This window comes from Bidens hawaiensis, unplaced genomic scaffold, assembly GCF_021521415.1.
Source record: "Bidens hawaiensis isolate Kalapana, Puna unplaced genomic scaffold, B.hawaiensis_p1.1 tig00007641_1, whole genome shotgun sequence".
NCBI classification, from domain to species: Eukaryota; Viridiplantae; Streptophyta; class Magnoliopsida; order Asterales; family Asteraceae; genus Bidens; species Bidens hawaiensis.
In genome coordinates, this window is record NW_027491532.1 from 420,763 (window position 1) to 437,830 (window position 17,068).

The window sequence follows — 17,068 nt, forward strand, 5'->3', positions numbered from 1 at the left end:
CCAAACCAACCAACCCACCCAATGTATAAAACATGAATAATAGCAGCACATAATAAAAAGTATATAGTTCGGCTGCTCCATCCCCACACTTGAATTTTGCATTTAAACTTCACAGGGGTCATTTTTTAGCTCAAAACCTGCAAAACTTAAAAACAAAAACAAAGAAAACTACAAAAATCTATGTTAGTGACACGACAAGACTCAAAAATAAAAATGGAATAACTATACAAACTCTACACGTGAGTTTTCACTCAAGACACTCTACTGTGTAAACTACTCGGCTGTCCAAGTGGAGCTTCCTCCACCACGGTCAAACTCCATGGTCCTCGAAGAAACTGCATCACGATACAACCATTCATCTTCAATCTTATTCCTATTATCTCCAACTTTTCCAAACTCCACAAACTTTTGTAAACCACCACCTCTCTCTCTATCAAACTACATCACCTCTCGAGAACTCACGACCTCTCCCTCCTCCAAACAAACTCTGACGGGAAGGGGGTGCTCGAGACGTGGATCCATGCCGGGAATAAAAGACTCAATCACATAAACGGGATGACATGGATCAATGAGACTGTCTTGACCACTCGGGTGTCTCATGGATTTAGCAACATAAGTGACACTATCATCGCCGGCTCTAAGAGTGATCTTACCTTCAAATACTACAAGTGCCCTAGTAATACACAAGAATTGACGACCTAAAATAATAGGAACTCTCTCATCGGCCTCCATATCTAAAACCACAAAATCTACAGGGGAAACTAAATTATCGACTTTCACGAGCAAGTTTTATATGATTCCCCTAGGGTACTTCACCGAACGGTCCGTTAAAGACAATGACATACGGGTGGGTGTAAGTTCTCCTAGGCCTAGCTTCTCAAACAACGAATATGGCATTAAGTTTATGCTAGCTCCTAGGTCCGCTAACGCTTGACACGAGGTATCCCTACTAAACAAACATGGAACAGTAAAAATACCGGGATCGGGTAACTTTTCCGGAACCTTATTGAGAACTACTGCCGAACACTCTCCGTTCAGTGGAATGGTCGAAAGCTCCACCAGACTTTCCTTTCGTTTAAGAAGATCTTTCAAAAACTTGGCATATTTCGTCATATGCTGGAGGGCCTCGATAAACGGAAGGTTAATCCTAAGTTGCCTAAACATATCTAAGAAGTTCCCGTACTCTCTAGTAAATTTTTTATTCTTAACACGGGCTGGATACGGGACACGAGCATGATCTATAAGTGGTGATGGCCTAACCTCTCTCGGTTTCTTTTCTTCACTTCCTCTAACTATGGGCTCACCGGTTGGTGCGGTACTTGCTAGGTCTAGCCTAGGTTGCACCCTCCCAAGAGTCTCCATCACTATCTCCTCATCCACTAACTCATATCTCTCCTCTACCTCAACATCTCTCACTGGACCTAAAACCCTACCACTACGAGTGGAGATGGCATTTTACTGAGCTGCCGGATTTTGCTGAATGGAACCCGAAAACTGACCTAGGGGTCTCTCATCTAAACATCGAACAATATCTCCAATAGACGTTTGCATGTCGAGTAGAGACGATTGTTGATTCTTAAAAAGCAGGTTATGATCGGCAAGAGTCTTTTGAGTAACTTGATCTCTAGAAACCATTTGCTGCATCATCTCATCCAACTTCTTTCTCAGATCTGGCCCATTATTTGAACCTTGACCGTTAGAACCTTCATTGTTATACTGTCCCTGAATTCGGTTATAGGGAGCTTGGAAACCAGGTGGCCAACTATAACACCCGTTCATTTCCGGGCTCAAAGATTTAAAGCTTGTAAAGTATGCATAATTCTCGGGATTTAACTAACGTTTCTAGGAAACCTTTACGCCATCCCGGTACGTTTAATCGTTTAAATTTCTTCCAAGTTTCCTTATTATTCAAATTAGAGGGGCTAGAATGAAATATTTTTATGTTATAACATAATACTTAAAACCCTAACTCCCCCTCTCTTGCTAATCCCGATCGGCAGCTCCATTCCCCCCCCCCCCCCCCCCGTGATTTTCCTTTTTTCCGGCCAAGTCGTGAGCGTAAAACATCAATTAAAGGTTAGTACTACGATTCCACAAGTCTTTTACACCTTAATTGATCATATTAACGCGCTTATTGGTCGTTAGGATTGAGTTTTGGTTATAACGATTTCTGACAGATTCGTACTCGATTATTGTTAGGTCTGTAACTCGATGAAAATATATTTTTTTTGATCAATTCTTATTTCTATGATGTTCTACTGTGAGTCTAGTTTCCAGAAAGGTATAATATGTAATTTTTGGACGAGATTTGAATGCGTTTTATGATTTTATAAGATTGAGTGTCAAAGCTGATGCGGGATGACAGATTCTGGTCTGTCTTCCCGACGTCATAACCCTTTTTCGACAAGTCCAAATTGGTTGTTCCACTTCTGGAAGTTAGTATTTTGAGTTAGAAACAAAACCCAATTTGAATCATTTAATTTGGCTGGGTAATGATTTTTATAAAAATAAAACCATTTTGTTGCGCACTGAAATAGCTGCACGTACCTTTCTGTGTTTGAGGAATTTTTATGATTTTTGTGTCCACTAGAAAAATATAATAAAAATATTTTTATAAACCTAAGACATTTATTAAAGTCTGGTAAAAATTTAATAATTTATTTCAAATGTTATCCTATGTAATTAAATTCATCTTCGTATGCTAAAATCTGCATGTTCTACTTGTTATTGATCGATAGGTTCGTTTTAGGCTTAACCGGTGGATGTTCAATTGTGTTCTTGTCGAGGCTGTTTGAAGTGAGTTTTTGCATCACAATCTTCCTAGGTATGTCCCATATATCATACTTTAAAATCATGTTCATTGGTGTTCGTTAGATTGGTCAACTAGTTGTAGTTTGATTGTTAGTGTTTGGTTGACTAGAATTGTAGTTTTATGCGTTTAACGCGAGGGTCGAAGTGATTAACGACCAATTCAACTCGGGGAAACTTGGTTTGATGTACGGGCTGTTGAAAAATCATTTTTATAAGTTATGGGGCTGAATTGGTTGTCGGTTACTCCAACGGGTCGGTACAACACGCAATTGCGTTTATTGAATAGTTGGTGCGTTGTACTTGCGAGTTACCGACCCATTTGACTCGTGTAGCGTCGTGTGGACTTGTTGGCTGTGATTTTATCATGTTGGGTCCACACGGGGCTGAGTTGGATGTTAATGGCCTAAACGACTCTTAAACGCGCGTAGTGGTATCACCTAGTGCTTCCGGGGGTAATTTGGGAATTCTTTATTCCCGGGAGTAACTAAGGGTCATTTTGGTGAATGTGAGGCCTCAGGGGCTGTTGTGATTTAGTTTGATGAGGTCGAGGCTTTAGGTGACCCGAGCCCCGTTAGAACGTCTCGTAGGATAAACGAGTCATCTTGATGTCATTAGTATTGATTGAATGTAAACCGGCAGGTGTTTGAGTCTTGGGATTACTTAGGGATTCTCTAGCTCGGGGTGAATCCATGTCTCGTGTCAGGTGAGTTAATGATGCCCCCTTTTAACTCTTTTTAAGTTTTTGGGCTAGCATGCACACCTAAGCGATTTGCTTGATGAAACGTTTAAACTATTTTATATAGGCTTGCTAGTATATGGTAGGCCTTGGGATGTTATAGTAATATATATATATATATATATATATATATATATATATATATATATATATATTATTGTATGGCCAATATTTGGCGATGTTGTAGTCGTATCGACTACGGATGTTACGTATGCCTACTTTGTGTTTGCATACTTTGATGAGATGTTACGTGTTTGGGTTGTACGTTTGCTTGACCCTGATGTTATTACTTGGATGTTATATATATAATTATGTATATATAGGAATGTACTTATAAGGATGTTTATATATATATATATATATATAAGAATGATTATTTACCAATGATGATGGCTTAACTGATGTACTCCTTTTACTTTTAAACTCTTGGAATGACTATTATGAGTCTTATTATTGATGTTATTTATTAAAACTTGAACTCACTCAGCTCAAGCTGACTTTGTATGCATGTTAGTGTGAGTTTCAGGTTAGGAGGAGGATGCCTTATTGCTTGGACGTGCACGAAGCTACTTGGACGGTGATGGGCATACGTGGATAGAAGATTTTATCATTGAACATTTTATTTTAAAAAGTTTATAAATTATATTTAAATTGGTTTTGGGCATAATTCCCGGGTTTTTGGGAACTTATTTTATTATTTATGTTTTCCGCTGAATTATACTCTGAATTGGTTATTTTAATGAAATGAATTATTTTCAAGCTTAAACATTTTTACAAGTATTTTGTATAAATACCAACTGTAGGGTTCCCCGGGTTCAGGGCCTTACACCAACCGGCTGGACGCCAATTCGAGTTATCTTGCCCTTGATTCTGGTTCTGATTTTTATGGTTATTCCAGTTCTGATTATTGTTGTTGTACGCATTAGAGAACCTTTTCTGACCAGCCATGAAATCAACATCTTGATTGTTCATCAACGAACACTCCAAAGTACCATGACCACCCCTACACATCTCACACTTATCCACCTTAGCTTGTAATTTCATTATCTCTTGGGTAAGACTTTCCAAAGCAGCAGCCATACCATTATCCAGATTAACCTGGTGTACACCTCGAGCAAATGAGGATGTGCTAGTGACGGGATTTGAATTCCCGTTTTGTGGCTTTTTAGCAAATTCGGGCGGGGCAAAACTTTTAAACAATTCATTACACTCAACTACATTTTTCTTATCCATTAAGTTACCTCCAGCAGTAGTGTCGAAACGAGCTTGAGTCTCATATGTCAGCCCATTGTAAAACTTCTCAACAAGGGCCCACGGAGTAAGACCATGCTGTGAACAACGGGCCAGTAAACTCTGAAAACGTTCCCAAGCTTGATAGTATGGCTCGTCCGACACCATATGGAAAGAATGAATCTGATCACGGAGACGAGATGCTTTGGCAGGTGGAAAGTATTTTTTCAAGAAAGCGGTACGCAATGCCTCCTAAGTAGTGAATGCTCCAGCAGGTTGTGAATCGAGCCAAGTAGCGGCACGACCTGTAAGTGAAAACGGAACAAATGGAGGAAAATGGCATCTCCATTAGCACCTTGTAAATTGAACGTTCTAAGCACACGGGTAAGATGGTTGATGTGTGCTGGTGCGTCTATGGAATAAGTTACTGAGGGAATCTGCCAGGAATTTGGGTTATCGATTACGGGGGTGATGATGGGCGAGTGGTCTTCGTTGAAACCTTCGAAGGCTTGTTGGTAAACGGTTTGGTTGTCGGCCATTTGAATATCGAGAATGGTTCTGGGAATCGATGGCGGTGAACTGTGTGGTGATGACTTCGGTGGAGAATCTATGATGATTGGTGATGATGAACTAGCCTCAGACTTTAACGGAAGTGGTCCTTGCGAACGAAGATGTGGCATAAACCTGAAAAACACACATGGCCAACTGAGTAGACTCTATGAAAACACTAAAATAAAACTTGACTATAAATACAATAAACTAAACTAAAATTTAGACTAAATTAATTAGACTCCTACGACTCAAAGACAAAACAAAACAAAACAAGTAGCACGTATGTAGCAAATAAATCTACAAAGCTAATAACGCAATCGCCAAGAGTCCCCGGCAACGGCGCAAAAAACTTTATGTGCTAAAAGTAGTCTTAATAATTATTAACTAAAATTACGCTAATCTAGACACTAAGTAATAAATTCTAGACTCTTACACTTAACTAAACTACTAACCGGCAAGTGGACCGATCGACTCTAGTACAGCTAAGTAAGTCCGGATATCAAACCCACGAGACCCTTTTAATTACGTAAACTAGCTAAATTAGACTCAACTACAGACACGACTATTTATTTATTATTTGTTTAAGGGAGGTTTTACTAATAAGCTAATTTTAAGCTAATTTAAACTAATTAAGAAAACTAAAGATGAATAAACTTAGAACTTGGACTTAATTCAGATGATGATGAACAACCACCTAGGCTAGAATCCCCTAAGTTTTAGTTATCAATTAACCGGGAGACTATTTAGTTATGGAACTAGGATCGTGAAATAGAAGCTTAAGAGAAAACCCTAACAGGTCCCCTGACCCTTCTCAAGAGACACCTATGGGTTTCTAAAAAGTTTTAACGCACACCAATATTGTGACATTTGTCAATTTCGGGTCTTGTTTGTATTTGTTTATTATGTAAACCGACCCGATTTGTAAACCGAAGCTTATGTTATAATCAAAATGATGGATTTATGTTACAATATTGTTTCACGCATGTTGGGTCTTGAAAACATCCTGTTTTTATTTGTATTTTTATTTATTTTTTATTTTTTTTTTGTTGTTTTGTGTTTTTGTCTTGATCCATTTTGCATGAAAACTCTTGTGTCTCACACCCATATTTGACCACCAACATTACCCTATATATACACCACCTTTCCTCTTCATTTTCCCTTGCTACAACTCCAAAAAAAAAACTCTCTCAAACATCAAAGATTCAAGGTTATCTTCTTAAGTGTTCTTGAAGGATTTTAGTCTTTCATCTTAATTAGTTTATGTAGCCTTATTAATACTTGTTTATGGTTGTGCAACATATATATAATATACACCCCTTGTTTACCTTTGGTAGTTACTTCTCCGATTCCGGTCGGTGAGGTTTCGGACCCCATAAGGCAAGGCTTCATGGAGGACTTCGTGTCCTTGATATATATACATCTATATAACTTGTTCATACATATTAATCTTGCTTATTTTAGTTTGTTGGTCATGTTTACAAGTTCCATGGTTATGGGTTTTTAAAAGTCTATGCTTCGGTTTAACCGTAAATAACTCTAAACCGTAAACCGAACTTTGTTACTAGTTTTGTTTGTTTAAACATACTTAGTGTTAGATCTAAGTTTCTAAAATCATTTTTACAAATTCTATGGTTATGGGTTTGTAGAATCTTACCTCGGTCTTAACCCGAAACACGATCCGAACCGAAAACCAAACTTTTGTTTAAGGACTTTATTGTTAACTTTTGGTATTTTTTATTTGTACATTATTATACAATTTCTTTAGTGTTTGGACATGTGGAAACCATCTATGAACTTGTTGTGAGATGGAAACCGAACCAAACCGATTCTTGCTCGCTTAAGACACTCAAGTGTGTTTTTTTTTTAGCCATCAACACTTGTATATTTCTTTAAAAATTGTTACAAATTGATTTTTAAATATTTTCTTAAGTACTTGGAAATGTTGGATCCAACTTGATCTCATAACAAAGTTTGGACCGACAAAACCGAACACTCGCTTAACGTGCGTTGTTAGTTCTAAAACAATGGAACTACATACTTGGTTAAGTCTTATTAAATTTTATTGAGTTATCTCATAACATTCAATATTTTGGAAAGTTGACTTTGGGTTTGACCAATTATCAAGACCCGAACCGACAACCCGAACACTCGATAAAAAAAACCCGTTTTAGTATCTTTATTCCAAAGGGATTTGCATTCTTGCATTTTACCCACCTTATTACTTAACATAGGTTAAGTAAATATTAAGGTTAGATACTTTAACCCGGTTTCGAGCAAACTTACATTTTTAGTGGGTTATTATTATAAATTCTTAAATAGTCACATTTTAAACCCTTGAACTTTAATTATTTACATTTCTCAACATTTATTTTGTTTAAAGACCTTCAAGACAACCATTCTAAATTCAAGACTTCTTTTCTTTTTAGGCATTGTGCGTTAAACTCGTCGTTCCGACAAATCTCCAAATTATCATCTTTCAAGTTTACTACTTGAAGGTGAGTACTTCATACCCCATTTTCCATCTTTTATTTTGGGGTGACATTTCATACTTATTCAACAAAATGCTTTATATTTGAATCTTAAACCACAAACGTAGTTGTATACTTTACCTAAATAATTGCTCGATTTGGTGTTCTATGCTTATATGCCTATGTGTTTATCGCTTTTGGTTGGTGGAACTATAAAATCCTAGACTATTTGGCATCCCCTTATAGCAAGGTGTCGGTAACGTAATGCAATTAACGATAACTATAAAATCTTAGACTATTTGGCATCCCCTTATAGCTAGGTGTCGCTAATGTGTTTAGCGATATCTATTTATCCAAATTACCACTTTTATTTATCGTTTCGTATGTAAGTTTTGTGGCTATCTTTATTATATACTAATATGATTAAACTTATGAATTGCTCACCGACCTTTGTGTTGACAAACTTTATTTTATGAAATGTTGTAGGTTTGCATCTTGGTTGATTTATGATTGTGAAGAAAACGACATCAAAGACCTTAGGATATTAGTAAAAATGAACAATATCAATTTGCCATATTTTGTGATATCTTGTTTATGGTTATTTTATGGATAATTGTTATGTGACATTTTCGATGTTGTGAAATGAAATGAGTTTATTAAATACTGTCACTTTAATTAGTGTCATGTGCTTATGGACAATCGTTACACCTCGGCATGTTCCGCCGCCTTTGGTCGGGGTGTGACAAATATTAAAAATCAAGCTTCCTTACGGTCACCTAATTAATTACAAACTAGTTCCTTTATACGAAATCCTACATTACAAGGCGGAAATCAAAGGCAGTCTAATATATTCAATTGACTCGATAGACAAAGTTAATCAATCAAACCTAGACGGACTCCTTACGAAGAACTAAATCTAGCAATCCTGATCAACAAAAACTTATCAATAACCTAGCATCTTACAGCTATTTAGGTTATCAGCACACTTAGGTTTATTTGATTAACTAATATTATTCCTATGATCTTATCGCGAAATCAATCATAAAATAGTCAAAAACACAAAGTAGATGACCTAATAGAAATCTATCATAATGACAAACAATAATCAAGGCAACTATGGAATAATAAAACTTAATTAAACAACCTCAAGCATACATATGCATCAATTTAATATAATCAAACCTTTTAACTAGTTCATAAAAACCATAACGATAAATAAATCCCAAGTCAAAATCAAACATCAACAAAGGTTTATCATAAGCCTAGGTAGTCTATAAAGTTTAGCCTAACATCATAACATCAAACAAAACAATGCTAAACGAAATTATGGCAAAAATAAATAAGAACGGAAGATAAAAGGCGATAAAACCAGGAGTCTTTGTCCTTGAATAATAAGCACTTCGCCGACTGATTCGTAGCCTTCAAACCCTTGGAAATATCCTCTCTTGAGCTCCCAAATTCTTCCAAAACGACCAGGGTATTCAAGTTATGTTTAAGGTTGAGTTTAGGGGTGTTTAAACAGAAAAATACAAGGCCCAAACCCATAAAACGGAAGATTCTAGAAGCATGTACATCCAAAGCGCTTCGTGGTGGCCCTCACCCCCTTGGCCGCACGGTGCTCCAGCTAGGGGGGGGGTGTCACCCAGTCCGGTCTGGTCCGGTTCACTCCTGGTTCGGTCCGGTTTGTTTCCTGATGCTCCGGTCCGCCGGTTTAGCTCGTTTTTTATCGTTTTTCGCCCTCTATAACCACGAACAAGTACCGGGACCTAAATTTATTCAAATAAGTTAGTAGTATACAAATCCTAACAAAAACCGAACATATACTAATAAAATATTAAATAAAATGTACACGAGAATTATGTATATTAAGCATTATATCATTGGGTCGTCAAAATGTTATAAAAATGTAAAACCCTAATTTTCCCGTAATCAGGTCCTATCGCGTATCATGCTGGAAGTCTTCATACGCGATGGACTGTCTTTAACCCCGTTGCTTAGCGTGACGAGCTTCTTTCACCAGCCAACTTGTTTTCTTGTCTCGTTTCACGTATTGTCATCCCGGGTCTTCATTCAATGCTTTTTCAGGCCCAAATTAGCTGCATTAATCATCTGTGATCTGCAACATAATAAACATGTAAGAAGTACCGAAATTCACACACTAAATAATTAAAAACTATGCAATTAAAATGCTAATATATGTACATAATACCAGACCATCAGTATGTGTTTCACGGTAATCGGGCCACCATACCCGGCCCGTACATGTGAAAAATTTTCAAAACTAATCCCATACCCAGCCCAATACTCATCGGGCTTCGGGTATACCCGTCCCGGTTACTTTGGGTTTCGGGTATACGCGTCGTGCTTGGGTTATTTTGCCATCACCACACTCCTATTTTCCTGTTGTAAATTGCCTACAAATGGTTTGTATCTTGTGTAATGGAATATGCAGAATTCAAAGCATTTCATTATTCTAGTAAAATCCCCAGTTATCAAGGTTTCCATAATCCTAGAACCACTGTCGAAGTTAACGACGACAGAAAAAGAGGGTTACACAAGCTTTGTTATGGTGTTGTGTAACACACCGGCTTTAGCGGAAAAACGCTTGAGTGTGACGTACAAATTGTTCAAAACACATGTGACACTATTAAGTGAAAATATTATTATTAATTAATTTCAACATCAAATACATAAGTTTGAAAACAAAGAAATACAAGAAAAATAAACACAACTAAACAGTTTGTCCATTTGTGTAAAATATCCTAAGTACTAATGTCTTCTCCTTGTATTATCTTCTAATGATTGTACCTATAGCATATATATAAAATAAAGTCAAATAAATGAATAGTTGGTGAGTTCACACAAGTTTGATATGTATAATATAAAAACCATACAATTCCATGAAACATGTGCAAATTGAGCAAATAAGGTCATTTCCAGTTGATAACAACCAACGTACTCGGATAATCGTGCAAGGAAGGTCTTTTCTAGTTGGTAACAACCAACGTACTCGGATAATGAGGCCATTATCCACTCATAACAAAATGGTCCTGAGTGCAAATGGGGGGCGTATGATCATACTTATTGAGGATACCACGTGCAAGTAAGCTTTAAGCAAGTAATCTAGTAAACACACAAGTTCATGAAATGAATTGTAGTTTTGTAAATGGCTCGATAAACAGTTGAATAGGTAAGATGTATATGCTATCCCCAAAATGTATAAAAGCGTTAAAAAGGGGTGTGAGAAACTCACCTTGAAATTAAAGATAAACTTGAAATAAAAACCGAAAGCGCGATAAAGAAACCAAAGCGATTGTACCTCACGAACTGTCACACCCCGACCTAGGGCCTAGATGTATGACCAATAGTTGGTACCTGTTTTATAAAAATATCAAAGTTACGTTCTTTTAGTGGAAGTCTTTTGAATAAAATATCATTATATTGAAATCTCGGGAATTAAATACCCGTTTTGATATTTCAAATACATGCCTTTTTAAAAATGAATCTTCACAATATTTTAAATAAAATATCTGAGCCATCAGATCACCTTTAATGACTATGTCCCCATTCTTTTAATCTGTCTTGTTTGTCTGTTCTAACCGTTACTGTTTCCCTGAAATGTGGGGGGGAAATATGTCAGCTATATGCTGGTGAATAACGCTGACTCAATAAAAGGTTTCATAATTCATCATAACATAATCACATTCTTTAACATAAAATCACCTTCGTATTACACAACACCAATAGTGTTCAACGACTCAGTGGGCCTCATCCCATCTCATCGGAACTAAAAATACTCATAGACCACATAATTGAACTTCACTCGCCCTAGAGACAGTCACTTGCCTCATGGTCAGTATGTTTGTAGTGTGCCCACTACAAATCATATATGTATGGATCCAGACACATGTATTTTAGCCTGAGAGTTTAGTACTACCTTGTATCAAAACGTTTTTAGAGGATTTGAACCAACCCTCATGAAAATACTTTTATAACCCTTTTACATATGAATAACAGTCCATAGTTTAAAGAGTAAATATCTTTTCAAAAAGACAGTACATAGACGTATTCACGTCATAAAACAATTCACACTATAAAAAGGTTGGACGTATTCACTTTTGGTTCTTGATCAGTGTATCCTACTGATTTATGCACTCTTTCTTTCTCGGACCTATAGTACGAGAACAATATATATCTAGATCAACAATCCAGCTTTAGACCAATAGTCTGTTTCGTATAGCTTTAGCCTTGACAAATCATTTCTTCCTATAAAACATTTGGACCTTTAATACCTTTGTTTGTTTATCAATCATATACTATATTTCTTCCTCAGGAAGAAACATCTATGTTGGGTTTCTTCTTCAAGAAGAAACATTTAACTATAACCTTTGCATACATTTCTTAATCATCAAGAAATATTATTTTCTTCCTCATGTTTCTTAATCACAAAGAAACAATACTTTGACTATAATCTTTATTTTATGAAAAGGTATATTATGCTTAACTGTGATCAAGGTTCGGGCTATACCCCTGACTATAGTCTAAGCTATTATAATAATAAAATAATACGTAAGCAGAATCCCTACCTCATACGGGTATTCGGAGTTTATTTGCCTAAGCTTTTATGGGCAGCACTTCTATTTTCGTATTGAAGCTTAAACCGTCAAAACCTTGCTTCTAACTCGCTTAACCAATCTGCAGGGCGTCAGAACTCCAATTCTTGCACGAATCACGAGAAATCAGGACCTCGGAGCCTCATAATGGTCGGGCACGCTTCCCAAAGTTATGTGTGTGTAAGGAAAGGTGAATGTGGGATGAAAATGCTTCAAACCCGTAGCCCCCTTTTACAGGACGAGTTTTGCCCATCGTTGCGTAGCGCGATGGGCCTTTCCATAGGCCATCGCATAGCGCGACGCCGCAATATATAAAATCCTGCCACATGTTGACACGTGGCCTCAGTTACTTAACGTGGTCATCACGTAGCGATACCCCATTCATCTTGGACCATCGCGTAACGCGACGGCCCTATTTTCTTAATTTCTGGGAAACACCATCGCGTAGAGCGATGTTCTACTTAACTTACCCATCGCGTAGCGCGATGGGTCTAAAAACCAAAATTTTTTATTTCATACTCTTTAAGTTTCGAAATTGACATTTTTAACCCAAGTCTTAATTAGGGTATTTCTCGAGATGTTACACGAACTATAATTAAAAATACAAGTTAAAGACTAACTAACGGGATTATAAACGTTAAATAATTGGGAAAATTCCCAAAATAATCCTATTTTGAAAATAGATTCAAGTTTTGTCCTCAAACTAAATAATTCCAAAAATGGCTATCTTTAACTCATCTTTGACCATGTGTACGAAATCTAACACGTCTTTGACGACATATTAGCATAACACGTCGTCAAAGACGCGTTAAATTTCCTAACACATGGTTAAAGATGAGTTAGGCCTCCAAACACGTAGTTAAATTTATGCTAGCAACAAACGCATAATCAAAGATATGTTAGTTTTTTGTTTGTTTTTTTTAATATTATATTTTTATAACTAGTTTTACTTCTATTTGTATTTCTTTTATAACTTTTAATATAAAAAATTTTATATTATTTCGAATATACCGACGAGAAATGTTTACTTTTGTCTACGGGCCAACATAAATTTTATTTAAAACTAAGCGTGGTCAAATTTTATTGGACTTTCGATATTGATTTGGTACGGCTCGAGTTTGAGTAAGTTTATGTCGATCAGTAGGTAAAAGTAAATATGTTTCGTCGGTATATTCGAAATAATATAAAACTTTATATATTAAAAGTTATAAAATAAAAACAAATATAAGTAATTAAAAAAAACAAACAAAAAGCTAACATATCTTTGACTACCCGTTTGATGCTAACATATCTTTGACTACGTGTTTGGAGGCCTAACTCATCTTTAACCATGTGTTAGGAAATCTAGCGCGTCTTTGACGAGATGCTAGCGTCTTTAACCATGTGTTAGGAAATCTAACGCGTCTTTGACGACGTGTTATGCTAACATGTCGTCAAAGATGTGTTAGATTTCTTAACACATGGTTGAAAACGAGTTACAGAGAGACATTTTTGGTATTATTAAGTTTGAGGGACAAAAATGGAATCCATTTTCAAAATAGGGCCATTGTGGGAATTTTCCCTAAATAATTTGGTTTTAAAGATTATGCATTATTTTAAATATGTATTTTATTATCTTATGGCCATTTTATATTATACTATTATTTTTAAGCTTTAACGGAATTTTAACGATTTTATTATCATTATTTTAATATTAATTAATTAATATTTTATCACTAATATGAGAAGTATATAATTTACAGAACACATGTTTTATCGGTAAGATTTTATTCCCGAATATGATTATTTAGCGAATTGAAAATAATAACGAGTTGGAAATAATAATATTATATTATTCGGGTTTTCACGAAAACTTGACGGATGGTTACTACTGGTATGAGTAGTTTTAAAAAGTTTTAGAATGCAAGTAGATTTATCATCAAATTTGTTACGGGTTCAGAGTTTTAACTTGAAAATGCCAAACAAATGAAAGTTAGAATTTTAAACGTGATTTAGGTTTTGAATTTATTTTCAATGACATTTATGGAAATAATGAAAAGATTCGGGATTTGGTTAATTGAAATATTTTCCCACAACTATTAAAATTTAAGAAAAGACGGCGAACACTTTCGACATGCTACCCCTAAGCCTATAAATGCTTCTAACTTTTATCAAATTTGAAACATTTGATTTTTTCTTTAATGGTGATTAAAATGTAGTGTGTGAAACATGTCATACAAAATTATAATCAAGTGAAGGAAAACATTCACAAAATTGAGCAGGTTAACGTGTTATTTTTACGTGTTGTCATTATAACAAAGTTGAGAAGCCCCCTCAAAATTATAAAAATCATTTTCATGGTGTAGCTCAGAACTATTATTGTATGAAAAGTTTTTTTTGAAATTGGTTCACAACCAAAATTCTTTCTTCTTTTTTTTGAAATTGGTGTACCTCAAATTTCCAATTAATGGACCGTTCTCTGGGTATGTTTTTGCACTTGCGTTATTATTATTATTATTATTATTATTATTATTATTATTATTATTTATTAAGTTCATTTATTTTTTTGAAAAAAATCATTTTCTAATATAAATATAATCAATTGATGTACACATAGTATAGATATAAGCATAGATGTGATCATTTTTCCATATACAATATATACTTATTTGCTTTATTTATAACTTTATTATTTGGATCATCTCGTGTGTTACACGGTCTCCAAAACTAGTTTATTTAATATTTTAGAATAATGAAATAAGTTAATTTTTAAAAAAATAAACAGTAAACGGTCTAACCCAGGTTAAAACCCGGGTCTTTATGACCACACTCACACAATTTAACCAATGGACTAGGCCTGATAGTTGATAAAAGAATAGAAATGATTTTATTTATACTTTAATTCTAAGTTCATCTTTATCATTTAAACCCTAACTTCTTAATTCTGCAAATTGGTTCCATGTTTGGCCAAATTATGTTAGGAGTTTTGTTTTGCGGCTTAAAATGATTCAAAAGCATGTATTAATTAGCTGGTAACGTGAAGGAATGACGACGAACTGAGTTTGGTCTGAAAACGATATTTGACGGACTAATTTGTGATTATTGAGAGTGTATTAGTGTAAATTGATGTTGGGGACGAGTTTAGATGAAGGTTTAGACCCTATTTATAGTCCTAATTGGAGCGTTTGACAGTTATTGTTCGTAACTTAAATTTTATTATATCACCGATCGGATATTGGGTTTAATACCCATTTTGTGATGTTATTACAGATTATTATTGGCGTTTTACGAGTTGTCTTTATGGTCGAAATAATTTACGTGCTTTAACTGGGTTTTATTTTGTAACACTCCAATCTTTGTTAAAATAATCATATTTCAAACTAAAATTTGTAAGAAAGATAATTAGAGAATAAAAGTGTTTTGAGGTTTAATAAGGTTAACCTTATACTTAAACCTTATTGAAACTATGGCATAATATAGGGGTTATAGTGAAAATATGGAGTGTCTTTGACTTTAATAAATAAAAACAAAGATTTATATGTTGTGTATTGGTGTATGACGACCGGAAGAAAGGAGAAAGATAGGGGAAGAGCAAACTTTGATTTAATCCAAGAAATTGATGAAATACTCTTCATCCAATCTTTCATACTCATTGTAGACACCATTTAACCTCATTAGTGGGGTATGTAGATTTAACTCGGAAGATGACTAAATTCTGATACTTGTTAGTTCAGAAACCGTGAATTGCTCACCCCTACATGACGGGGGACATTTCCCAGCTAAGTGATATTCAAATGTTTAACGGTGGATGTGTCTCATTTGCGGGAGGAGAGAAAGGGAAGATTACCCAAAAGGGTACCGTGAGTAATGGGGTTTTAAAATTTGAAAATATTAACTATGTTCCAGAATTGAAGCACAGTCTGCTCAGTGTGTCACAGATTTGTGATAAGGGTTTTTCTGCTCATTTTACCAACAAGGAATACTTGATTCTGAGACCTGGTATTATGATACCAGAGGAGTGGGTTCTGGTCAGATTTCAGAGAAAAGAAAATGCCTACCTGATTGACATAAACAAGAATGTTCCCGATGAAATTACATGTTTATTTTCTAAAGTGTCGGAACATAATGCCATGCTCTGGCATCGTCGCCTTGGTCATGAAAATGTCAAAACCCTGAATCATCTTGTGAAGAACAATATTGTACGTGGCTTGCTAGTTAAAGATTTTGTGACTATAGAGAAGTGTGTGGCTTGTGTGTTAGGCAAGCATCATCGAAAAGCACACAAGCCGGAGCTGATCAATACAATTTCCAGTGTCTTTCAGTTGCTCCACATGGATCTGTTCGGTCCAGTTCATGTCTTGAGTATATCTCGTAGTAATCACTATCTGGTCATCACCGACGACTACTCTCATTTCACTTGGGTATTTTTCCTGTCGAATAAAGGTGAGACAGCTGACTTAATCAAGAAGTTCGTGGTGCTTATGGAAAATCAGTTGAACTTGAAGCTCAAGGGAATTTGTTGTGACAATGGCACGGAGTTCAAGAACTCTACACTGAATCATTTTTGTGCCAAAAAGGGAATATTTCGTCAGTACAGCTCAGCTCGTACTCCGCAGCAAAATGGTGTTGCTGAAAGACAGAACCGTACTTTGATCGAAGCTGCAAGAACGATGTTATGT

General features: G+C 35.6%; 1 protein-coding gene across 1 annotated transcript; it reads right to left on the reverse strand.

The window, feature by feature from the left end:
* Positions 1-789: 789 nt before the first annotated feature.
* On the reverse strand, positions 790-1,362 carry LOC143635641 (uncharacterized). The gene has a single exon (XM_077103419.1). The coding sequence runs from the start codon at positions 1,360-1,362 to the stop codon at positions 790-792; it is 573 nt and encodes a 190-aa protein (XP_076959534.1).
* Between the last annotated feature and the right edge of the window lie 15,706 nt (positions 1,363-17,068).

Coding starts and splice junctions, on each gene's coding strand:
- LOC143635641 (XM_077103419.1), bottom strand. CDS start 1,362: ATGGAGACTCTTGGGAGGGTGCAACCTAGGCTAGACCTAGCAAGTACC.